General features: G+C 51.1%; 1 protein-coding gene across 1 annotated transcript; it reads left to right on the forward strand.

Annotated features, from left to right (window-relative positions):
• The first annotated feature begins 503 nt into the window (after positions 1-503).
• LOC136957884 (phospholipid-transporting ATPase IH-like) lies at positions 504-25,963 on the forward strand. The gene is made up of 30 exons (XM_067252104.1): positions 504-567; positions 8,174-8,296; positions 8,446-8,535; positions 8,673-8,753; positions 9,022-9,129; positions 10,826-10,954; positions 11,396-11,499; positions 11,625-11,675; positions 11,813-11,877; positions 12,081-12,162; positions 12,414-12,564; positions 12,903-13,100; positions 13,345-13,518; positions 13,730-13,896; positions 14,251-14,322; positions 15,275-15,348; positions 15,483-15,586; positions 15,920-16,101; positions 16,540-16,773; positions 17,376-17,553; positions 17,745-17,847; positions 17,981-18,126; positions 18,531-18,590; positions 18,832-18,959; positions 19,698-19,833; positions 21,575-21,640; positions 22,073-22,176; positions 22,557-22,722; positions 23,914-24,027; positions 25,916-25,963. The coding sequence occupies exons 1-29, from the start codon at positions 529-531 to the stop codon at positions 23,989-23,991; spliced, it is 3,393 nt and encodes a 1,130-aa protein (XP_067108205.1). The 5' UTR covers positions 504-528; the 3' UTR covers positions 23,992-24,027; positions 25,916-25,963.
• Positions 25,964-26,219: the final 256 nt, after the last annotated feature.

Below are 26,219 nucleotides of genomic sequence, written 5' to 3' on the forward strand. Positions count from 1 at the left end.
TTTTTTTCTGGTCGGTTACTGTAAATTTTAAACGGGTGAGAAAATTGGATGGCGCATGCGCAGTGTTCTATCTGACGTACCAAGGCACCGAGCCTTTCGCATTGCCGGATTCTTGATTTCAAGACATAACGGGACCAGGAAGGCACGCCATGTGAAAGAACCGAAGATTTTACAGCAGAAGGTTAACGAATTTGTTTCAAAAGTCAAACTACAGGGCGCAAGAAGACCAACGCTGCTAGAAATAACCAAAACAATCATATCTTAACACGTTTATGCGGCGGGACTATGAAGCAAAGGATAGCCTATCCCGCTCAGTTGTATGGCTGCTTTACAAACCGCTAAGAATGCCGTGAAAATAAAAACAGACGACTGAAAGTCCGCTACTTCTCACGCTGGTAAACAGACATGCAGCGGCCGTGAGTGATGTATGCAGCAACAGTGATGAACATTAGGTAGCGTTGGTTAAGGTTCTAGGAGACATTAGTAGCCTATACAGTGACAAATAGTCGACGGAGAGCTGTCAAAAGGATGGATTTCAGCGTGCTACGGAATCTCATCAGCAGATACGTAAGTGGAGCCCAACGGCAACATTGTTGCAATCGTCCTTGCGACTTCAACTCTCTATTTGCGTAACATTTCATGCTACATTAGTGTTCAGGCAGGCAGACCGTTGTTGACTTGTTGGTCGAGGGACTGCCAGTGTAGGCCGTGGGAGTGTGTACGTTTGTTCCAGGATAATTAGGTCTTTATCTGTGCTGAGAGAACAGTTTATGGGTGGGTTTTTACAGTGGAATGGGAAGCCATTTGCGCTCTCCAACACTTTGTTTTCAATCTGAATGGCGAATGTGCCAGTGCATCCAAACGCATGTGTATGTGTGTTAAGAGAGCAACAGCCAGTGTGTGATTGAGCGAGAGAGATTAACTTGACTGGCCCATGAAGGTTTGAGTAGTAACACACATCCCCTTGCAAAGGTTCTATGTGGTTTTCAGAAACACACGTGATGAGATGGTGTGTGTGTTGGGGGAGGGGGGGGGGGCATCAGGTAGAAAGAGAGATCAGAGGTATCAGATGAGTAGGGGGGCAGTGGGGAGATGGGGTGGCGGGTGGGGGTGGGGGTAACAGGCAGATGAAAATGGCAACAGACAAGTTGTGGGCAGATACATTTTAACTGGACAGAAACGTCGTACCCAACCTCCCCCACAGAGATCAAACACAGTGAGCATCATTTACAACAGAGCAGCAGTAATCAGAGTCAGGAAACGTCTGTGATAATGATGATAATGATAGCGCTGTTAGTTACAATCCTATTACCGGTCAGCTTGTGTGTGGGTGTGTTTGTAGGTGGAGTTGTGTTTGTGTGTGTGCATGCAGTGTGTATATTTGTAGTTGCGTATGTGTGTAGTTGTGCGTGTGTGTTTGAGTCCGTAGTTGTGTGCATGTGTACTGTATCTGTGTATGTCTGTTTAGAGATTTGTGAAAGTTAATAACAGGCCTGGTAATCAGTCAGGGAGCAGGAAACAGTTGGAACGAACAGGAAGTCTGAGACCAGCTCAACTGTGATGCTCTGAGTTCAGCTCAGCTGTGATGCTCTGAGACCAACTCAGCTGTGATGCTCTGAGTTCAGCTCAGCTGTGATGCTCTGAGTTCAGCTCAGCTGTGATGCTCTGAGTTCAGCTCAGCTGTGATGCTCTGAGACCAACTCAGCTGTGATGCTCTGGAGTCCAGCTCAGCTGTGATGCTCTGAGACCAACTCAGCTGTGATGCTCTGAGTTCAGCTCAGCTGTGATGCTCTGAGTTCAGCTCAGCTGTGATGCTCTGGAGTCCAGCTCAGCTGTGATGCTCTGAGTTCAGCTCAGCTTGGATGCTCTGGGACCGATAGATGGTTAGATCGTATGGATCTTATAGTCTCTTATGATTACAGTAAACAGAGAGGAAATTTGTGACTTACAGTAGACACAGAAACAGAGGGACTTATGTGTGCGCGTGTGTGAGTGTGCGTGTGTGTGTGCGAGATATGGCTGCTGCTATATATGACAGATGCCCCCCTCGCTCTAGCGGCAGGGGAAATCAGATTCTCTAGTGAGGTATAAGAGGAGGAGGAGAGGAAGGGGATAGGTTCATTGACCTCTCTTCATCCCTCACACTCCTGTCTCCTCAAACCCCCCCCCTACTTATCCCTGCATAGCTGTGGGAGGGGGAACAGTCAGGATTGTATTTTGAAACATCAGAGAGATAAAACAGAGACGGCAACTACTTTTTTTTTTATCGCTTAGTTTTCAAAACGAAGTACTTGCACAATGAAACACCAGGAGGGTTTATTTTACTTGTTGAGTGATTATATAGTTCTTTCTCCTTAACTTTTAAGCTGTTCAGTTGGTGGTGTATGTGGGTGTTGCTTGAGTGTGCCCGTGTGTGTGTTCCACCTAGTCCAGTGAAAGGCTGTCATAGTCTTACCACAGAACAGGAAGAGTTCTATGACAAAACTTTGTGTTGAACAACCCCTAATGGTTCTGACGAGAACTGTGTGTTTGAGAGAGAGAGAGAGATTGTGCATGTTTGCGTGTAGGTGTGTGTGTGTATGTGTCCGTTGCAGCTCCCCCTGTTGAGTGCCCTTTGTCGGCTGGTAATAATAGCAGTACATACTCCTGTAGCCTGGCTCTGGGCAGAAGAGCCCAGAGAAGCACATGATGTCATGGCCAATACCCGTGTCTGTAGAAGAGAGTGTGTGTGTGTGAGGAAAAATGAGTGTGGGTGATTGACCATGTTTTCACGCATTCTTTGTGGCCCCCTTTCAACCCCCATCCTCATCCTCCTCTGCCGCTTCCTCTTGCTTCACTGCGGTGGTACCTGTGCCCCGTCTCCGACCTGGCTGTGACCCAGGGTGGCCCGCCAGGGTGCGAGGGTCCAGGGGGCCAGCTGGAGGGCTTTAGAGGGGCTTCTGTTAAGTTTACAGCTCTGTCGGCCTGCTAGAGGCCTGGAGTTGGCACCAGCTAGCGCTGAGAGGCAGAGCTTGTGTCGGTGCATCTGTGTTACTGTGTGGACATTCTATCGCTAACATGGCCAAGGGCAGGCTATTCCTGTCTGAGACTGCAGGCTGTGGACGGGAAGTGGGTGTAGGAGAGAGGTGGAGGTGGGTGTAGGAGAGAGGGGGAGGTGGGTGTAGGAGAGAGGGGGAGGTGGGTGTAGGAGAGAGGGGGAGGTGGGTGTAGGAGAGAGGAGGAGGTGGGTGTAGGAGAGAGGGGAAGGTGGGTGTAGGAGAGAGGGGGAGGGAGAGGGAGACCATGTGTTCACCCGGAACAAAGTTCATTGTTTCAGCTCGTCAAATATAAACTTGTCTTTATATTCTACTGTTCTGAACAGCAGGTTTAGTTCTGGCTCTAAGGAGATTGTCTCTATGTGTGTGTGTGTGTGTGTGTGAGGATGGGAGTGACTGGGTAGAGAAGAGGGAAGAAGTGCAGCTGGATTAAAGACTTATGTAACAGCTAGATTCCATCGGGGCAGGGATGGAGGGCTGGATGGGGGGATGGAGGGATGGATGATGGAGAGATGGAGAGATGGGGGATGGAGAGATGGGGGGATGGAGGGATGGGTTGATGAAGGGATGGGGGGATGGAGAGATGGAGAGATGGGGGGATGGATGGATGGAGAGATGGAGGGATGGATGGGGGGATGGATAGATGGAGGGATGGAGAGAGCACAATGTAGAAGGAGCAGATATCTTTGTCTCTTTTTGAGTTTTTTTACATAAAGGAGAGTCATCGCTGCTAGTGACCTGACTGTCTCCTTGAAGAGGTTCATGGTCGATCTGCTATTAGCCAGTGGCCATTATGATGAACATATACACATAAACACACACACACACCTTGTGCACGGTCGTCTATCTGTTAACCTTTAGTCTGCTGTAAAAATACAGGTCCTTGTCTCCTTTCTGCGATTCCACACTGTTGCCATGGTGATTAATGACAGATCACTGGCTGCAGGAGCAGGAGGTGCATGATGGTGTGTGTGTGTGTGTGTGTGAGAGAGAGAGAGATCATAATAATGTGCCCTGTCTGACCTGACCACCTGTGTGTGTCCTCATTAACCCAGGCTCTTGTATTTACCGTGGAGGTACACAGCACTCACTGCCCTCACTCACACACACTCGGGTTGGATGCAGAGCCGTTGTGTGTGTGTGAGGGCAAGTGTGTGTGTGCATGTATGGATGGCATATATGTTTGTGGAATGTGGATGGTATATGTGTGTGTGTGTCTGTCTCTGTGTGTGTGTGTGTGTGTGTGTGTGGATGGAGTACGTGTGTGTGTGTAATTTTCATGTGTTTGTATATTTTTGGGTAGCCTGTGTGTTTCTGTATGTTGTGTGTGTCAGAGAGAGGAAGAGAGCCCTGCCAGGTTAATTGGAGTTAAGAACATTCTTTATTAAGAATCCTCCCTGAAAGGAGGATGTCGTCTCCGAGTTAACAAGCGATGCCTGCTCTACACGGCCCCCGTCACCGCAATGCAGCGTGGGATAGCGAGGAGGACAGTGCTAGAGGACTGGGGCAGCTACATCTTTGTTACATCTCGTGTGTGTGTGTGTGTTCCTACCTTTAAAAAATCAGTTTTCCCTTACACAGTATAGTCCGTGGAATTAAAGATAGGTAGCTCATCTTAAGTATAAGTGAGATGGATGGATGTGTGTGTGTGTGTGCGTACTCACGTGCATGTGTGTGTGCTGTGCAGGGTCTTATCTTTGTCACCCAGCCCACCTCGCTGAGATAGCCAACCCACCAACCTGCTCCCTGCTCTTCCTCTGTGGTGATGTAACAACATCTTTATATAGAAACCATTTTAGGTTGATTAATCAGCAACGTAAATCCAACATGTCCTACACAGACCCACTCTGTCAGAGGGAGAGGGGGAGAGAGAACGGAGAGAGAGAGAGGGGGGGGGGGAGAAAGAGCGAGAACGGAGGAGAGAGAGAGAGAGAGAGAGGGAGGGAGAGGGAGAAGGAGACTGAACGGAGGAGAGAGAGAGAGAGAGAAAGAGAGAGAACACAGGAGAGAGAGAGAGGGGAGAAGGAGACCGAACGGAGGAGAGAAAGAGAGAGAATGGTGGGATGGGGTTCGATACGGATCAGAGGGGATTAGTGATCAGACTGCAAAGCCCTCCCTCTCTCTCTCTCTCTCTCTCTCTCTCTCTCTCTCTCTCTTTCTCTCTCTCTCCCTCTATCCCTCTCCTCGTAACCGTCACATTTCCAGGGCGTGACAGTATTTCAGGAGAGTGGAAAAGGGAGAGGGGGGAGTGGTGAAAGGAAGAGAGAAGGAAAACCTGATCTCCTGGTGATGAAAGTAAGAGCAGGATGTAGAGGGGAAAACCCAGAGTAGATAACAGAACCCCAGAGTAGATAACAGAACCCCAGAGTAGATAACAGAAACCCAGAGTAGATAACAGAACCCCAGAGTAGATAACAGAAACCCAGAGTAGATAACAGAACCCCAGAGTAGATAACAGAACCCCATGGTAGATAACAGAACCCCAGAGTAGATAACAGAACCCCAGAGTAGATAACAGAAACCCAGAGTAGATAACAGAAACCCAGAGTAGATAACAGAACCCCAGGGTAGATAACAGAAACCCATGGTAGATAACAGAACCCCATGGTAGATAACAGAACCCCAGAGTAGATAACAGAACCCCAGAGTAGATAACAGAACCCCAGAGTAGATAACAGAAACCCAGAGTAGATAACAGAACCTCAGAGTAGATAACAGAAACCCAGAGTAGATAACAGAACCCCAGAGTAGATAACAGAAACCCAGAGTAGATAAAACACAAAGACACACTGAAAAGGTTATATAAACTAAACACTGACTTTGACATATCTCCAATAACTAGAGAGATACACACACACACACACACACACAAACACTGTGACTCTGGAGTGGTGGTGTACAGTGTTATTTTGGCTCGGCTCTCGTAACTTTGGAAACGCACACACACACACAAACACACACACACACACACACACACTGTGGAGAGTTATCAACTGGCACAGGCCAAAATGCCCCTGAACGCAATTAGATAGAAGTGGATAGACGCAACCAGTCTGAGCAACGAAACTTGATCTTGGTTCTTTACAAAAATGCTGACACGGCACTCCTGTCAGTGTATCAAACCATCCCCGTATCAGATAAACGGTTGTGATTGGCCCGACCAGATTCTACTTGGAAGGAAATCTGTGTGAATGGGAGGATGGCCAGATCCATCTGCCAGAGCAGGTAAACCATGAGCTCTGAACATCATTCCTCTGCTACGCCTGAATCTCAAATGACTGCATCTGCTAAATGTTGATTTCACTTCTCTCTTAACATCTGTTACTCTTTCCCTCTCTCTCTCTCTCTCTCTCTCTCTCTCTCTCTCTCTCTCTCTCTCTCTCTCTCTCTCTCTGTCTCTCTCTGTCTCTCACTGTCTCTCTCTCTCCCCCCCTCTTTCTCCCCCCCCCCCCCTCTCTCTCTCTCTCTCTCTCTCTCTCTCTCTCTCTCTCTCTCTCTGTCTCTGTCTCTCACTGTCTCTCTCTCTCCTCCCTCTTTCTCCCCCCTCTCTCTCTCTGTCTCTCTCTCTCTCTCTCCCTCTCCCTCTCCCTCTCCCTCTCTCCCTCTCTCTCTCTCTCTCTCTCTCTCTCTCTGTGGGGGTCAGTCCGGTGCTCTGGTGTGTTGGAGGGGGTCCAGGTCGGCTGATGCCTGCTGAGCGTTGAGTCTATTTTTACCCTCCGACCATAAACCTGTGGATCATCAGGGAGCCTTTCTGCTTCCCACAGAGGGGCACGCGATCGGACCCACACACACTCACACACACACAGCCCCCCCTCCATACACACACACACCCTCCATGACACACCCCTCTCTTTAGAACTCTGCCCTCACATGGTGGGACTGCATGTGTTTTGCAGGCGTGCCGTCATGCCAGGCTAATTTCTCATTTGGCTGAGATGAGTCAAGAGAATCCAGCTCTAATTTTATCTAGTGAAATGGTGTGGTATTTTTGTATTGTTATCTGCACTAGCAGTACAGTGCCTACCAGCTCACAGTATTCCTAGAACACTGTCTCCAGGACTAGAGATGGTCACCGACCATTGGGATGGTTTTTGGACCAGTTCAATCATTTCAAACTTTCACTCTTGTGTGCAAGTGTTCTAGAACCGATGAGCATTCTATTAAACTGCAGTGTGAACTGGGCAGGGTGGTGAATTCTAGAACATTCCAGCGTTCTTGGCAGATGCACCAAGCTTTGTTGGTGGCAAAACATCACAGGACTGACTCTGTCTCTCTCTCTGTCTCTCTCTCGGTCTCTCTCTCGGTCTCTCTCTGTCTCTCTGTCTTTCTCTCTGTCTCTCTCTCTGTCTCTCTCTCGGTCTCGCTCTCTCTGTCTCTCTCTCTGTGTCTCTCTCTGTGTCTCTCTCTCTGTCCAGGTCTCTCTGTCGCTCTAATTGTGTAAACTTGATAAACTAGGATGCCATGTCCTCCCACACACACAAACACACACAGCAGTTACCCCACAATGCATCAAACGACTCTCTTCAAGGATGAAAGCACCATAGAAGACACAGACACACGTTTCCCTGGGTGAAAGATCCCTCTGAGAGGAGGAGGTGGTGGCGTTCCTCACGTGAGCTGTGCTCCTGAGAGGAGGAGGTGGTGGCGTTCCTCACGTGAGCTGTGCTCCTGAGAGGAGGAGGTGGTGGCGTTCCTCACGTGAGCTGTGCTCCTGAGAGGAGGAGGTGGTGGCGTTCCTCACGTGAGCTGTGCTCCTGAGAGGAGGAGGTGGTGGCGTTCCTCACGTGAGCTGTGCTCCTGAGAGGAGGAGGTGGTGGCGTTAGGGAGTCAGGTGGCTGAGCGGTGAGGGAATCGGGCTAGTAATCCAAAGGTTGCCAGTTCGATTCCCGGTCATGCCAACTGACGTTGTGTCCTTGGGCAAGGCACTTCACCCTACTTGCCTCGGGGGAATGTCCCTGTACTTACTGTAAGTCGCTCTGGATAAGAGCGTCTGCTAAATGACTAAATGTAAAATGTAAATGTAATGTTCCTCACGTGAGCTGTGCTCCTGAGAGGAGGAGGTGGTGGCGTTCCTCACATGAGCTGTGCTCCTGAGAGGAGGAGGTGGTGGCGTTCCTCACGTGAGCTGTGCTCCTCAGTGTGCCGGCGAGGAGAACTGGGTGGACAGCAGGACCGTCTACGTCGCCCGCAAGGAACCCCCACCCGGAGCCGAGGCCTACATCCCCCAGCGTTACCCCGACAACCGCATCGTATCCTCCAAGGTGAGCCAGCGTCCGCTGAGGGGGGCGGTTACCGTGACAACCGCATCCCGGGTGGACGAAGTGGTTGTCGACGGGTAATGTCCTCCGTGGTTGTGCGTGTGTGTGTGTGTGTTCTGTTCCTCCTCTGATGATGTTGCTTTGTCCATCAGTACACCTTCTGGAACTTCATACCCAAGAACCTGTTTGAACAGTTCCGAAGAATCGCCAACTTCTACTTCCTGGTCATATTCCTGGTCCAGGTGAGAGCTGTTCTATCCAACTGAACTTTGATCCATGTAATCAGTCAAAATCCTTGATCTTTTATAGATCTTCCACACTTACTGAATTGCATGATTATAGTTCCTTGTCTCTCTCCCCCCCTCTCTCTCTATGCCAGCTTATCATCGACACGCCCACCAGTCCAGTCACCAGCGGTCTGCCTCTCTTCTTTGTCATCACCGTAACCGCCATAAAACAGGTACAGGGCGTTTTGCATTCATGTTGACAAGCGATGGCCACAAACACACACGCACTCTCTAATATCTCTCTGTACCTTATCCCTCCCTCCCTCTCTCTCTTACATTTACATTTACATTTATTCATTTAGCAGACGCTTTTATCCAAAGCGACTTCCAAGAGAGAGCTTTACAAAGTGCATAGGTCACTGATCATCACTGGTCTCTTTCCCTCTCTCCTACCTGTCTCTCCCTCCCTCTCTCCCTCTCTCCCTCTCCTCCGCCCTTCAGGGCTATGAGGACTGGCTGAGACACAAGGCCGACTGCTCCATCAACAAGTGCGGGGTGGACGTGGTGGAGCAGGGCAAGGTGGTCCGGACGCAGAGCCACAAGCTGAGGGTGAGTCTGTCCTCCTCCTGCCCCCCTCGCCCCTCTGGGTGTTGGGCAGGACACACAGCGCAGCCCCTAGGCTCTGTAAGCACCACATGTGGGTCGTTCATCTGCATTAGCGCAGGCCAGGGTAGGCTGGCTGCTCTCCACGAGAGCCCTCCTGAGAGCAGCGTTGTGGCAGAGCTGGTGTGGAGCGTTTCAAACTCCTTACAGTCAAGGACATGTTGGGGTTGCATATCCAGGTCTACCTCCACAAGCTGCTTCAGTAGTCTGTGTAGCTCTGTACACTGTGTGTGTGTGTGTGTGTGTGTGTGTGTGTGTGTGTGTGTGTGTGTGTGTGTGTGAGAGACCATTCTAGATGCAAATAATGCTTATAGTAATGCTTATAACCATCAGACCTAGCCCTGCCAGGCCTCCTGTAAGTCTCCATGGGAACCAGACACTGCATGTGTTTACTGAGCTATCTCCACTGTCACACACACACACACACACACGGATTATACATAAATGCTTGGAATGTTGATGTACAGGCCAGTTCTCTTGTGTCAGAGACGTCCAAGGTCATAACAATGTTCTGAGGGATGGTCAGGAGAGACATGTTATCCCATGATCACACACACACACCGACACACACACACCGACACACACACACAGAGCTATGGCCTTGCATACAAAGGAAGTTAAGGTTTGATTCACCAGCACAGATCCACCTGATGCTGTTTTCCAGTTATTTTACTAAATGTATCTGGCTGGGCTGAGCGAGTGGAGCTACACGGAGACACGCATGTTCCATGTTCTCTTCACAAACACTACACATTTCATCTAGTTTATTCCCGTATATACATTTCAAAGGAAAACAAAACGATATACAGCCCTTAATTATCCGAATGTTTTATTTGATCACCATGTCCCGTGAGTCCACACACATGCACACACTACACACAGATACACACTACACACATACACACTACACACATACACACATGCACACACTACACACATACACACATGCACACACCACACACATACACACATGCACACATACACACATGCACACACTACACACAGATACACACTACACACATACACACTACACACATACACACATGCACACACTACACACATACACACATGCACACACCACACACATACACACATGCACACACTACACACATGCACACACTACACACATATACATACACTCGACACACACACATATAAACATGTAAATAAAAAGAGTTTACTGAATATGTATATAATTTATACTGCATATGCACATCCATATGCTCACACTTCCTGGTCTGCTGGTGCATCGCTCTGGATCAGGCGTGCAGGATTAGAGTGGCAGTCAGACTGATGAATATATTAATCATGAGAAATGTGTGTGTCGGGATTTACTACTGGTTAAGCTTCTCTGCTCTCATAATCCGTTACGCAACATCTCAATTCCGAGGAAAAAGATGAGTTTGTTTATATGTGTGTGTGTGAGTGGGTGAGCTTGTCTGCACATATTGAACAATCCGGTGTCTCAAAACCCTGTGTTTAAACAATAACATCCAGTAAACTGAGTGTAACTTCCTACTTCCTGGTTCATGATGACGTATGAGTGTAACTTCCTGGTTCATGATGACGTATGAGTGTAACTTCCTGGTTCATGATGTTGTTACGGAGGATGTCATCGCCCAGTCTCGTCTCGCCCTATCAGGTGGGGGACGTCGTCATGGTGAGGGAGGATGAGACCTTCCCGTGTGACCTCATCCTTCTCTCGTCCAGCCGCGAGGACGGAACCTGCTATGTCACCACCGCCAGCCTAGACGGAGAGTCCAGCCACAAGGTAATGTGTATACACACTCACACACAATCATATACACACCTGGACAGAGAGTCCAGCCACCAGGTTCACACACACACACACTGAGCCCTGGGCCTTGCCTCCTATCTGAGTTCCTCCTCTGACTCATCTCAGAGAGACCCTGCCTGAACCCTGAACACACACATAGCCCTGCTTGAACCCTGCACACACACATAGCCCTGCTTGAACCCTGCACACACACAGAGCTGAGGACTCATTAATAACCATGACATCTCTCTCTCTCCCCTCCTCTCTCCGTTCCTCTCCTCTACCTTTATTAACCCATCACCACCGCCTCTCATCCCTCTCTCCTCCTCTCATCCCTCTCTCTTCCTCTCATCCCTCTCTCTTCCTCTCATCCCTCTCTCCTCCTCTCATCCCTTTCTCCTCTCATCCCTCTCCCCTCCTCTTCGTCTCTCTCAGACGTACTATGCAGTACCAGACACCATGGCCTTCAGGACAGAGCAGGAGTTGGACTTGCTACACGCCACCATTGAATGTGAGCAACCCCAGCCTGACCTTTACAAGTGAGTCACACATACACGCATGTGCATACACCAACATGCACACATACGTGTACACGCACACACACACAAACACCTGTACTCACAAAAACAAACACTCACTCTCTTTATATCTCTGTCTCTCTCAGATATGTGGGACGGATGAATATCTACAAGGACGGAGAGGAGCCTATAGCCAGGTGAGACTCTGTCCTTCTGTACCCTCCCTCCTCCCTTCCTCTCCCTCCATCCAGAGTGATCCTTTGTGTAGAGGCCTTCTTTGGTTTCCTGAGCAGTTCAGATGAATAACCAAGTGTGCCTCCTGCTTGTGCTGCAGATCCCTGGGAGCTGAAAACCTGCTCCTCAGAGGAGCTACCCTGAAGAACACACAGCACATTTATGGTAACACACACACACACTCTCACACACACACACACACACAAACACACGCACACTCTCACACAGACAAATTCACTGATTTGTTGGGATGGTAAATGGTGATTACATAGCAGAATATCTAATGACACGTGAATGTCATTGTCCCCTCCTTCCTCTTCACCCCCCCCCCCCCCCACACACACACACACACTCACCCCCTTCCTCAGCTGTTGCCATCTACACGGGCATGGAGACCAAGATGGCGCTCAACTACCAGTCCAAGTCCCAGAAGCGCTCTGCGGTGGAGAAGTAAGCCCTCCTTCATCCCCTCTGACAGAAGGGCATGTGTGTTTCCATCTGTTTACATACCATATGTGTGTTTACATCCATACATGGGTTTACATGATTCTGTAAATGCTGGTGACATCAATCCATACTCTCCCTGTCTCCTTCACTCCCTTTATCCCTACCTCACCACCCTCCCTCCCTCCCCCTTCTCCTCCCTCCCTCCCTCCCCCTTCTCCTCCCTCCCTCCCTACCTCCCTCCCTCCTTTCTGCAGGAAAATGAATGCCTTCCTCATAGTCTACCTGTGCATCCTGATCAGCAAGGCCGTCATCAACACCGTCCTCAAGTACGCCTGGCAGTGGTCACCTGACCACGACGAGCCCTGGTACAACCACCGCACCGAGAGCGAGCGTCAGCGTCACGTGGTGAGTCCCGCTAGACACTACACTACCCAGCATGCACTGCTGCAGGGGGACAGTCTTGTGTCTCTCTGCGTCTGAGAGCTGTTCCAGCTGTGGTGGGGAACAGCTCTCTATCCAGGGGGATGGATAGCTGGCTTCTCATCAAAGAATCCCTCTTTTTTTATCTTTTTCGTTCTCTCTCTTTACCTTCTCTTCTCTCCCCTCTGCCTCCACCCTCTCCCCCTCACCCTCTTTTCCCCCTCACCCTCTCCCTCTCCTCTCCCTTTCCTCTACCATCTCTTCCCCCTCACCCCTTCTCTATAAACCCCTCCCACTCTCTCTTTCCTCCCTCCTCCCCCCAGGTGATACGGGCCTTCACAGACTTCCTGGCCTTCATGGTGCTGTTCAACTACATCATCCCCGTCTCCATGTACGTTACCGTGGAGATGCAGAAGTTCCTGGGCTCCTACTTCATAGCGTGGGACGAGGAGATGTTCGACCAGGAGCTGGGGGAGGGGGCACAGGTCAACACCTCCGACCTCAACGAGGAGCTGGGACAGGTGTGTGCCGGGGGGTGGGGGGGGCAGGTGTGTGCCGGGGGGTGGGGGGGGGGGGGGCAGGTGTGTGCCGGGGGGGTGGGGGGGGGGGGGCAGGTGTGTGCCGGGGGGTGGGGGGGGTGACCCCTGTTTTCACCCTACAAACACAGTTGTTAACACTATGAAGACTATCTCTAGTAGTGTTCTTTTCAAATGGTGCCTAGCTAAACATATCCCCCTTCTCCTTCCTCTATTCCTCCCCCCCCAGGTGGAGTATGTGTTCACTGATAAGACAGGCACGCTGACAGAGAACAACATGGAGTTCATCGAGTGCTGTGTGGACGGGAACGTGTACGTGCCTCACGCCATCTGTAACGGCCAGATCCTCAGCACGGCCTCCAGCATCGACATGATCGACTCCTCTCCCGGGGGCTACAGGAGGGTCAGTGTGTGTGTGACCGTGTGTGTGTGTGTGTGTGATGGTGTGTGTGTGTGTGATGGTGTGTGTGACGGTGCATGTGTACGTGTGTGTGACAGTGTGTGTACGTGTGTGTGACAGTGTGTGTGTGACGGTGTGTGTGTGTGTGTGATGGTGCATGTGTACGTGTGTGTGACCGTGTGTGTGACGGTGTGTGTTCCGTCCCCCCGTGCAGGAGCACGAGGAGCTGTTCTTCCGGGCTCTGTGTCTGTGTCACACGGTCCAGGTGAAGGAGGCAGAGACAGTGGACGGCATCAAGCAGGGCCTCCACCAGGGCAAGCCCACCGCCTTCTACATCTCCTCCTCCCCTGACGAGGTGGCCCTGGTGGAGGGCATGAAGAGGTGACACACACCTGCCTCACACACACACACACACACACTCACATGTCCTCTCCAGTTCACGTGTCCTGGATGATCACATGACCTGGTCTGTTTTGGGAGCTGATCAGGTGACTGGAATAACTATCCTGTCACTGTAACTCATGCTACCCCACATGTACATAAACAGCTGCCAGATGGACAACTGTACATAGTTAGAGACTGTATGTATGTTTAACTGTACATGTATCACTCCCTCACAGACACTTTTCACCTTCTATGCTCTTTAATCTCTCATATCTTTGTCTAAATCTCTCTCTCTTTCTGTTTCTCTCTCTCTGTTCTGTCTCTCTCTCTCCCTCTCTCTGTCTCTCTCAGATTGGGGTACACCTACCTGAGATTGAAGGACAGTCACATGGAGATCCTTAACAAAGACGATGAGATTGAGAGGTAGATATCTTTCTCTTTCTCTCCCCCCTCCTCTCTGTCTCCCCTCTCTTCCCCCCTCTCCCCCTCTCTGAGGTGTCCATGTTTGCTGGACCCCACCAGTACAGGGGAAGAGCAGAGAGCAGGCAGAGTCAGGGGAGCAGAGAGCAGGCAGGATAAGAGGAGCAGAGAGCAGGCAGGGTCAGAGGAGCAGAGAGCAGGCAGGGTCAGAGGAGCAGAGAGCAGGCAGGGTCAGGGGAGCAGAGAGCAGGCAGGGTCAGGGGAGCAGAGAGCAGGCAGGGTCAGAGGAGCAGAGAGCAGGCAGGGTCAGGGGAGCAGTGAGCAGGCAGGGTCAGAGGAGCAGAGGGAGCTCTCGTGTCTTTAAGAGGCACCCTGGCGCTCCTTGTTTCCGGCGCCGCATCAATAGCGTGTTTGGATCCGTAGGATCCACTTATGTAACAGCGGTCTGCTCATCACTCGCACGGCGCCCTGTCAATACTGGAGCTATTTACAGAGGAGGGAGGGATGGAAAGGTAATTGAGAAAGGCAGAGGGGGAGGGGGGGGACGGCGAGGAGGAAGTGGGGGAGAGCGCTCATCAAACGCAGGAGGGAGAGATTACGGAGGTGGGTGGGGCTTAATGGATTTGTGGGGATGTTGGGGAGATGTAGTGTGTGGGGGGGAAGTGGGGGGAACAGAGATATGTAATCATTGTGGTTGTCTGGGTGGATTATTCCATGCTGCTCTGTGTTGCGGAGGCTGTGTGATGGACAGCCAGTGATGTGTTCACAATGCAGTAGTAGAGCGATGGCAGTTTGCCATAAGTCACCATGTGTGACACCGAGCTTAGCTCAGCAGTGGGGCCGGCTCGGTGGTTAGAGCATTTGAATGTAGATCAAGAGCTAGCAGGTTTGAATCCCCCCCGTGCGTTACTTTGAATAAAGGTGTCTGCTAAACGATGATTATTGTGTCTCTCAGGTTTGAACTGCTGCATGTGCTCAACTTTGACTCTGTCAGGAGAAGAATGAGTGTCATCGTCAAGTCCAGCACAGGTAACACACACACACATGTACACAGGTCACACACACACATGTACATAGGTAACATACACACAGGTAACACACACACGTGGTAAATGCACAAAGAACACATGTGGTTTTACATTTCTTTGTGTGTGTGTCTCCAGGGGAGTACCTGTTGTTTTGTAAGGGGGCAGACTCCTCCATCTTCCCCAGGGTGGTGTCGGGGAAGGTGGAGCAGGTGAAGGCTCGCGTGGAACAGAATGCTGTGGTGAGTCCCAAAGGGCTTTCACATCAACACCTGGTTCTTCAGTCGATACGCTAAAGCACACAAAATAAAACTCAAAACTCTCTTACCCCCCCCTTCCTTCTCTTTCTGCTCCGTCTCTCTCTCTCCCCCCCCCTTCCTCCCCCCCCACCTTCTCTTTCTGCTCTCTCTCTCTCTCTCTCTCCCCCCCTTCCCCCCCCACCTTCTCTTTCTGCTCCGTCTCTCTCTCTCTCCCCCCCTTCCTCCCCCCCCCACCTTCTCTTTCTGCTCCTTCTCTCTCTCTCTCTCTCTCTCTCTCTCCCCCTTCCCCCCCCCCCCTTCCCCCCCCCCCGTCAGGAGGGCTTGAGGACTCTGTGCGTGGCCTACCGCAGACTGTCCCCGGCCGAGTACGAGGAGGCGTGTCATCACCTTAGCAACGCCAAGCTGGCCCTGCAGGACAGGGAGCATCGTCTGGCGCAGGCTTATGACATCATCGAGAGGGACTTTGTGCTTCTGGGGGCCACAGCAGTGGAGGACAGGTGGGTCATTACAGTGGAAGGGGGGGGGTCGGTAGACTGGGGGGGCTTGTACATTATGGACACTGGGAGATGGGGATACGAATCGACAATGAACAGTAATAGAAAGAGGACGAGGGCTGAAGGGTGGACATATGATTACATAAATATCCACGGTGCAATGTAATGAGTCATGCAGCCCAGATTGTGCCCGCTGTGCCAGCTGGCTGACTGGCAGTTACGTTGGCACACAGGGAACTATAACTCCACACCAACTAGGTCACAGTGTCGATCTGTCTAAGCGGCCAATCAGTCACCTATCAGGCCGAACGAATCAGCTCTGGGGCATGTACTGTGTGTGATCCACGAAAACCCATCGTGATTGTCCGACCGGTTAAATTGACAAAGCGATTGGTTAATTGCTGGATTGTGAGTGAGCGGGTTGGTGCGTTGGGCCTCCAGGCTGCAGGAGAAAGCGGCCGACACCATCGAGGCGCTCCACAAGGCGGGCATGAAGGTGTGGGTCCTGACCGGGGACAAGATGGAGACTGCGGCGGCGACGTGCTACGCTAGCAAGCTGTTCCGGCGCAGCACGCAGATCCTGGAGCTGACCAAGAAACGCACGGAGGAGCAGAGCCTGCATGACTTGCTGTTTGAGCTCAACAGGACCGTGCTGCATCAGCGCTCACTCTCAGGGTGAGGGGACAGCACACACACACACACACACGCACACACACACCCTCACACACCCTCACTCACTCACACACACACCCTCACACACCCTCACTCACTCACTCACACACACACCCTCACACACCCTCACTCACAGATATGAACACACACGCACACACACGCACACACCCTCACACACCCTCACTCACACACGCACACACCCTCACACACAGATATGAACACACACACATACGCACTCTCACACACACGCACTCTCACACACACGCACACACACCCTCACACACACACACCCTCACACACAGATATGAACACACACACACCCTCACACACCCTCACTCACGCACACACACGCACACACACACCCTCACACACCCTCACTCACGCACACACACACCCTCACACACCCTCACTCACAGATATGAACACACACACACACATACGCACTCTCATGCATGCGCGCACACACACACACGCACACACCCTCACACACTAAACACTTGTGTTCAGTCACTTTGACTGTCATGACCTCCAACTTCATGCAGTATATGGAGTCCTTTTGGGTAGATAACGTACTCATATATCCATGTCCCGGTGGTGTGGCCCAGGTTGTCTGTCGACTGTCTGGACTTTGGCCTGATCATCGACGGTGCCACTCTGTCAGCGGTCCTGAAACACAGTCCGGAAGGTTCCGGCTCGGGCAGCTACAGGGACGTCTTCCTGGACATCTGCCGAAACTGCTCCGCTGTGCTCTGCTGTCGCATGGCGCCCCTGCAGAAGGCGCAGGTACCCTACCTCACTTCCTGTCTCACTTCCTGTCCAAACACCTAGGTCATGTGACGGAATGGTATTCCCCAGCCCCTGTGATAGGCTATAGTGTGCACAGATGCATCATAGGTTTACCTTGCAAATCTCAGGCCTCCCTCTGCCTGTGTTGTTGGCATTGAGGGTGTGCTGGTTTTGTTTCCCCTCGTCAGATTGTGAAGCTCATCAAGGCTTCTAAGGAGCACCCCATCACGCTCGCCGTGGGAGACGGGGCCAACGACGTCAGCATGATCCTCGAGGCCCACGTCGGGATCGGTGAGCCCGGGTCCCGAATCGAACACACCCTTCCCCTCCCACCGTAACACTCATCTCTCTCTAGCGAAGTTGCGAAACGTTGTCAAGCTTCCCCTCACAACCGTTAACTCCCGAGTCTTTCTCTGACCGCTAGGCATCATGGGTAAGGAGGGCAGGCAGGCGGCGAGGAACAGCGACTACGCCATCCCCAAGTTCAAACACCTGAAGAAGATGCTGCTGGTGCACGGACACTACTACTACATCCGCATCGCCGAACTAGTGCAGTACTTCTTCTACAAGGTACTGTCAGCTGCACCAACTGTACACATCCTCGTCTGGCCTGCCTAAACACCGGCAGTCTGACATCACACTTTCTGGATAGTATCCCCTGGCTCTGAGGGCTTTTCAGAGAGACATGTTTGTTTTGCCCGGATTCACAAGTCACAGCTAACTTATGTAATTGTCTGTTGAAACTGTGGTTAGCGTGGCGGGTTTGGGTTGATTTGTTTGACAGTGATGCAGCATCAGCTTTTCTGGTCTGGGATCAACAGCCTACGCAGATATCCGGGTGCCACTGTATGAGATGCTAGTTTACTTGTCAGATGTTTATCTTTCACTTACTTTCATTTCCTCTCTCCTTCTCTTTCTCTTCTCCTTTCCCTTCCTCTTGTCACATTCTCGTCATTCTCCTTCCCTCTCTCCAGAATGTGTGTTTCATCTTCCCTCAGTTCCTATATCAGTTCTTCTGTGGGTTCTCACAGCAGGTGTGTATCACTCCCTACACACACACACACACACACACACACACACAGACACAGACACCAATACGATGTATTTTTTTGTCTTCTGCGTTATGAGCTGTACAACCCAACAATTCAATTGTAATTTAATAGTTCTTGAACAGGCCTTCAAAGACCTTCATGCTCTAATGCGATTGTGATCATTGTCTATGTGACCACTTGGTGACTTTGCGTTCTGTTGACGGTTGTGTTTGTCCCTGTGCAGCCCCTGTACGACACGGCCTACCTGACACTGTACAACATCAGCTTCACCTCTCTCCCCATCCTCCTCTACAGCCTGGTGGAGCAACACGTCACCATGGACACGCTCAAGAAGGACCCCTCCCTCTACAGGTGAGCTGGGGGGGGCTGGGGCAGGGCTGGGGCAGGGCTGGGTGCAGGGCGGGGGCAGGGCGGGGGCTGGGGCAGGGCCTGGGCCTTGTCTCGCCCATCCTTCTCGACTGTCCTCAAACAGTTAAAGCTCTTCCCAAAGCAGCATGTTCTGTATATATTGCACTGTACACATCTTCACTGTCATCTGTCATGTCCTGTCAGATCTGACAAGCTGGGTCAGAAAGGTTCTGTTATTCCTGGTTCTGAATGCGCCCTCACACGTGCACACACACCCTCACACACACACACACACACACCCTCACACACACCTCTCCTGTGGTGCCGGCTCTGTCAGATTGTGCTGCAGCTCTGAGGCCCAGCTGAGCTTGCTCTGAGGTCATGAGCGCCGGGGGACAAGACACCGAATCCTGGAAGTGAAACAAAGCTTGTTTTAACCAGTTGTATTTTTAGATGGAACATAAGTCAAAAAAAGTTTTTACTTGGTGAGTTTTGCAAAAGTGAAAAGACATTTAAAGAGATGTTTTTCCTCCAATCACTCAGCTAATTCACCTGTTACAGCTGGTAATGAAATATACTGTACTCACTAGACAAGTTGCCTAAGATCTCTCAACAAAAAAGTCTTTGTCTTATTGTTTTAATTCGGGACTATGGATTTCCGCTTAGTTGTTTGCCAAAGAAAAGTCATGATTTTGACATAGGTTTTCCCTGTGTGTTTGTTTCTCTCCCTGTGTTTATCAGGGACATAGCTAAGAACTCCCTGCTTCGCTGGCCAGTCTTCCTATACTGGACGTGTCTGGGCGTATTCGACGCCGTCGTCTTCTTCTTTGGTGCCTACTTCCTGTTCGACAACACAACCTTCACCAGCAACGGACAGGTGAGCCTGCGTCGCCCTGGCAACAGAGTTCCATGAGTTCCATGTGTTCATGTCATGGAGTCAGCCATACATGTCAAACATCAACATGGTTTCATTTACAGGTTCTATAGGGTTCTTTAGAGTGTGCTAAAGATTTGTTAGATTTCTGTCATGTGACATGCTGGAGGAGATGAAATCCATACATTGAGAACACTCATCCATCTCAGTTGGATTTACCTGAGGGAGGAGAAGACAGACAGGAAGACAGGCAGACAGACAGACACAGACAGGCAGACAGACAGGAAGGCTGGAAGACAGGCAGACAGGGTAAGAGACAGGAAGAGAGATGGTGAAAGAGACGAACAGAGAGACAGTCAGGCAGACAAACCCCTGTCGTAGTCAGACTGGGTGAAGGTGAAGGGTCAGTCCTGGTCAGAAGGTAGACTACAGTCACATGACGTTCCATTCATAACAACAACACTGTGACATCTCTCTGTATCGTTGATTTGTATCATTACCAACTGTTTTTGATCGGTCCTGTTTTTTACGTTTGGAACATCCTGAGATTCATTTACCCTTTGTCCTGATTTCTTCTTCTTCTTTCTCCTTCCTTCTCTTCCTCCGCTTCTCCTCCTTTCTTTATTTTGCGGTTTCTTCCTCTCCTTCAGCTAATGACCACCAACACGCAGATGGTAAGGCTTGCTTTCTCTCTCTCTCTCTCTCTCCTCTCTCTCTCCTCTCTCTCTCTCCTCTCTCTCTCCAGCTGTCTCTCTCTCTCTCTCCTCTCTCTCCCCAGCTGTCTCTCTCTCTCGTTCACGCACTTTTAGTTCCTGTCATACCGTTTTAGCTTTCAGTTTAACCTCTATCCATTTTCACTTCAACCCACTAACCATCCATCCATCTCACCACACACACGCCCATCCACCCACAGACCCATCACCATGTTGCTGTGTAGTGCCCTCGATCCACCTCCCCTGGTGTCTCCGTGCCCCCACCCCCCCAACACAGCACCCCTGACCTCTCCACACCTACTAACGTAGAAGTAACAGCTTCCTCCACCCTCACCCTACCTCTCGGTTCTTGTGGTAGCACTGTCTGTAGTGTAACCTGTAGGATTCCACATCTGTGTTTGTACTGCATAACATTGTTATTGTTTTGTGTGTGTGTGTATGCGGGCGTGCGAGCAATACATAGTGCGGGCTCTCTGAAATGTCAACCCAGAATGGATGCTTTCCTATCATGGTTGAGGGTTTTTGAATCCTGACTGAATGACTGTGTTCAAGTCCCCCACACAAAGGACCCTTTGGAGGTGGTACAGTAACAAGAACAGAACGCTAATAATACTTGATTATACAAACACACACAGTGTAAGCTTTCAGCATAAATTGCTCTCGCTCCCCCTTTCTCTTCCTCTCTCTCTCCCCCTCTCTTTCTCCCTCTCTCCCTTTCTCTTTCTCCCCGTCTTTCTCCCTCTCTCGCTCTCTCCCTCCCTCTCATCCCCCATCTGTTCCTTCATGATGATATATTATATAACATACAGTATGCATCATGGCTTATTGCAGATACTATAGTACAGATATACACTGTGTGTGTGTGTGTGTGTGTGTGTGTGTGTGTGTGTGTGTGTGTGTGTGTGTGTGTGTGTGTGTGTGTGTGTGTGTGTGTGTGTGTGTGTGTGTGTGTGTGTGTGTGTGTGTGTGTGTGTGTGTGTGTGTGTGTGTGTGAGAGAGAGACCTTGCTGACCTCTCTTCCTCCTCCTCAGATGTTTGGAAACTGGACCTTCGGAACTCTTGTCTTCACTGTGCTAGTCTTCACCGTCACTCTCAAGGTGAGATGGAAGGGTGTGTGTGTCTGTATGTGTGTGTGTGTGTTTGAGTGAGAGACAGAGAGAGAGAAGAGAGCGTGAGAGAGAGACAGAGAGAAGAGAGCGAGAGAGAAGAGAGCGAGAGAGAGAGAGAGAGAGAGAGAGAGAGAGAGAGAGAGAGAGAGAGAGAAAGTTGATCATTGGATGATGTTGGATTGTGCAATCTTTCAATAGGTGTTTGTGTGTGTCTCGTAGCGATATCGATGGGCTGTGTCCAGTCATCAGATAGTACAGCAGGTCACCTGGTTCTAGTGTCTGTGGACTTATTGATTGACAAAACGTTTGTGTGTGTGTGCCTTCATTTGCTGCTGTGCTCTCTACATGTGCTGTGTGCATTATAGCTTTGGACAAAAGCTGAATGAATGAATCTAATGTAAACGTGTCCTGTTGTTGCAGCTTGCTTTGGACACACATCACTGGACGTGGATCAACCATTTTGTGATCTGGGGCTCTCTGCTGTTCTACGTCATCTTCTCTCTGCTGTGGGGGGGCATCATCTGGTGAGAGCCCTAACCTGGTGGGCTGGGGCAGAGGAGAGGGTGGTGGAGGGGTGGAGGAGGGGGTGGAGGATGGGGTGGAGGAGGGGGTGCAGGAGAGGGTGGTGGAGGGGGTGGAGGATGGGGTGGAGGAGAGGGTGGTGGAGGGGGTGGATGATGGGGTGGAGGATGGGGTGGAGGAGGGGGTGGAGGATGGGGTGGTGGAGGGGGTGGAGGAGAGGGTGGTGGTGGCACTAAAGTATTTAGGATGACAGAGATCTGGGAGAAATCTGAGATGTAGAATTTGCTGCTTTGACTTTCTTCCCACCCCCCCCCCATCCTCAACCCCCTCCTACCCCCCACCCCCCCCATCCTCCCCCCCCCCCCCCCCCCCCTCCTTCCAGGCCGTTCCTGAACTACCAGAGGATGTACTACGTGTTCATGCAGATGCTGTCCAGCGGTCCAGCCTGGCTCAGCATCATCCTGCTCATCACCCTCAGCCTGCTGCCTGACGTGCTCAACAAGGTGCTCTGCAGAGCCCTCTGGCCCAGCGCCACCGAGCACGCCCAGGTAGGACCCCCACGCCACGCCCCCGCAAACACGCCCCCGCAAACACACACAAGCATAGACACACCTCCGTAAACACACACAAGCATAGACACACCTCCGTAAACACACACAAGCGTAGACACACCTCCGTAAACACGCACAAGCGTAGACACACCTCCGTAAACACACACAAGCATAGACACACCTCCGTAAACACACACAAGCGTAGACACACCTCCGTAAACACGCACAAGCGTAGACACACCTCCGTAAACACACACAAGCATAGACACACCTCCGTAAACACACACAAGCGTAGACACACCTCCGTAAACACGCACAAGCGTAGACACACCTCCGTAAACACACACAAGCATAGACACACCTCCGTAAACACACACAAGCGTAGACACACCTCCGTAAACACACACAAGCGTAGACACACCTCTGTAGAAAACACCCTGCAAAACATACCTCTGCAAACTAAACACCCCCCCCCCGCAAACAGACCAGCTTAAACACACCCTGCAAACTAACCCCCCCCCCCAGCAAACACATCCAGTTGTAACACCCTGTTACCTGTGTTTGCCTGTGGTGAATTAAACAATGCAAACAATATGTTAATTGTAAGAGGCCAGACCTGCACTTATATGTCCCCCTACTATCTTTCATATAATGTAACTTTCTGACAAGGCCTCGTAGTTTTTCCTCACTATGTGGCCGTACCTTGAAAAACAGTTTACTCTGGGTCAGTCACATGGTGAGGAAAACTTCCTGGACCTAGCTGTGACCTAGCTAGAACTGCTTCCTGTCTCTGGCTTGACTGACTTCCTACTTCATGTGTGTGACCTGGTTTAAGAAGCGGGAACTTGTGACAGTTTTCTTACTTCTTTTTCCTCTTCCTCTTTTCTCTCTTCTACGCTTCCTGATGGACCACCCCAATCAAACCTGCCACTGAAACCCTGCCTTGCTCTCTCTCTCTCTCTCTCTCTCTCTCTCTCTCTCTCTGTCTGTCTGTCTCTCTCTCTCTCTGTCTCTCTCTCTGTCCCCTCCTCCACTATTGTTTTCTCTCTCTTTCTTCCTCTCACGCTTTCTCTTTTGTTCTTTCCCCCCCCCCCCCCCCCCCCTCCACCTGGTCTTAACCACTCCCTCACTTCCTAATTGCCTGTAACTCCGCCCTCCACTGCCCTTCGTCTCCCGGGGTAACGGCAGTCCAATCGCCCGTGCCTTACAGTGGAGCCGTCCTCCATCTACATGCTCTCCCAGTCCTCCAGCAGAATAAGTTTCTGATTGGCCCCCAGACGGCGACCGAAGGAGGAAGTGGAGGTGACTGTCTAAGCCCTGTCTCTGTGTGCATGGTGGCATGTCCGGACGCAGGCTTTGGCTCATACACAGAGCTAACCCACGGGAGGTGTATCGGAGAATATTTGAGGTGCCTTTGATTTGCCTCAGGGGTCACACTGATTTTAGAGGGCGAGCTAAATCAAAGACACCCCATGTATTTGAAAATTTTATTCGAATCTGGTTTGTGCAAATACCTTTCCACCAAATGACATCCTTCCACCAATCCAATCCACTCTCTCATCACTCCATCCCAGAACGAATCGCTCTGATGTCCAGTAAATACTGGCACAATGTGTTGACAGGTCACATGAATGCTTAAGCTCTCCTCACATCCCATCCTGACCATGCATGCACATGTTCTGGTTCTTGTATCGTTGTTACAATTGGCTGTTGACAATTTGTTGTGAAGGGTACTGTATGTGCTTGGTTATGTATAGTTTGTGACCGTTTCTTGTTCTGTAAGTGAATTATGTGCAGTGATGTTGAATGTTTTCTAACGTTAAGGGGCTGGTTTGAGTTCCGTGGCGGGGGTTAGGTTATAGTGCTTCTGGAAACAGGTCAGGCCTGATAAAACACATCCATTGAAAGGCTTCTTAGACCTGTTCAGCCCTGAGACTTCCATCATGACCCCCCCCCCCTCCACCTCGTGTTCCGTCCGTCCACAGAGAGTGAGCTCTGCTGGGGGTACGGAGGGCTGTGAGGGCCCCGGAGGAGGAGCGACAGGAGCCAGAGGCAGTGAGAGGGAGGCGCTGCGGCCCACCTGTGTGGGGGGCGGAGGAGGAGGGGCGGGGCGTGCGGCTGGGACCTACGACTCCATGATGTCACGCAGCCAGGACGCCCTGATCGGCAGGACCTAGGACCACGCCCCCCTGTTACCCTACCTCCTCCTCCTCCCAGGACCGGGGTTGCCATGGTAATGGAACCGCTGGACTGGGGGGAGAGCGCTCAGCATGTGATGGAGGGAGGGGAGAGCGACTGGTGCTGTCTGCCCACTGCTTAGACTGGGGGCCGGGGGGGTGGGGCTGGGTGTGGGGCGGGGGCTGGGGCTGGGCTGTCAGGGGAGACATCAGAGACCATATTTGTCTGTTTCTTTGCTACATGTGTCAATCAGACATATCTGCATACTCCTGAAATCACATCTAATCGTTAAACAACTTTTTGATTAACTATGAACTCTTCCTCCCTCGTGTGGTGTGGCTGTGCTTTGGGGTGGTTTTACACCTGTGTTGGGGTCCTCTTAATTCGTCTCTCTGGGGGTCTGTGGAGATTGACCGACACTTGGCGGTGGCTGTAGCTGTTTCACCACCACAGCAGAGATGTAGACGCTGGTTGGCCTAGAGGAGCTCTGCTTTCCAACTATTGAGCGTCTGAAGGGCTGGCTCTCTCTGAGGAGAGCAATTAACATCCCTGATCCCCATAACACTGTCCATCAGCTCCAACACAGACGTCCCGGCGCTAGCACCACCTAGCAATCACTCCATCATGTTATTGATCGCTAACTCTATAACAGTAGCTGGGTGTAATGTGAAGCCTTTGATATGGACATTAATTCCAGTACAAAGTCAATGCTTGATAACGACTCTTCAGATGATTTAATACTGTAAGTCGCTCTGGATAAGAGCGTCTGCTAAATGACTAAATGTACAGAGTCCAAAGGCTTGTGCTCTTTTACACAAGAGGCGCTGGTGACCTCTGCTGTTGGAAGATGGTACTGCATGCATCAATGTTCTCTCCTTCCCCCTCAGTGCATGTTGAGTGAGAGAGCCAATAATGGCACTAATCTTCTGAGCTAAGCATGGGTTTGATCTTAGACCTAAGATCATAATTATAACAGCAATAACAATCTCTCTCTTTCCCCTCCCTCCCCTAGGACCTTGACAAGCCGTCTCAGAGTGGCGTGTTGGAGGCAACTCCCCCATCCTCTCGCCACCTCTCCCCCAAACCCAGGCTCGCTGACTCCTCCCACTCGCTGCCCAGGGTTCCAGAGCCCCTCCCTCTCCGCCGGTCTGAGCCCCGCGCCCACAAACTGCTGCTGGCCCAGTGGGGAGAAGGGGGAGGGGTCGACTACTGCTCCCTCGGGCCCTACATGCTCCGCCTCTCAGGGGCTGGATATGCCTACTGCGCTCCCGGGCCAGAGACCTCCGTGTGAACACACACACACACACACACACACA

Source organism: Osmerus mordax, chromosome 2, assembly GCF_038355195.1.
Source record: "Osmerus mordax isolate fOsmMor3 chromosome 2, fOsmMor3.pri, whole genome shotgun sequence".
Classification (NCBI taxonomy): Eukaryota; Metazoa; Chordata; class Actinopteri; order Osmeriformes; family Osmeridae; genus Osmerus; species Osmerus mordax.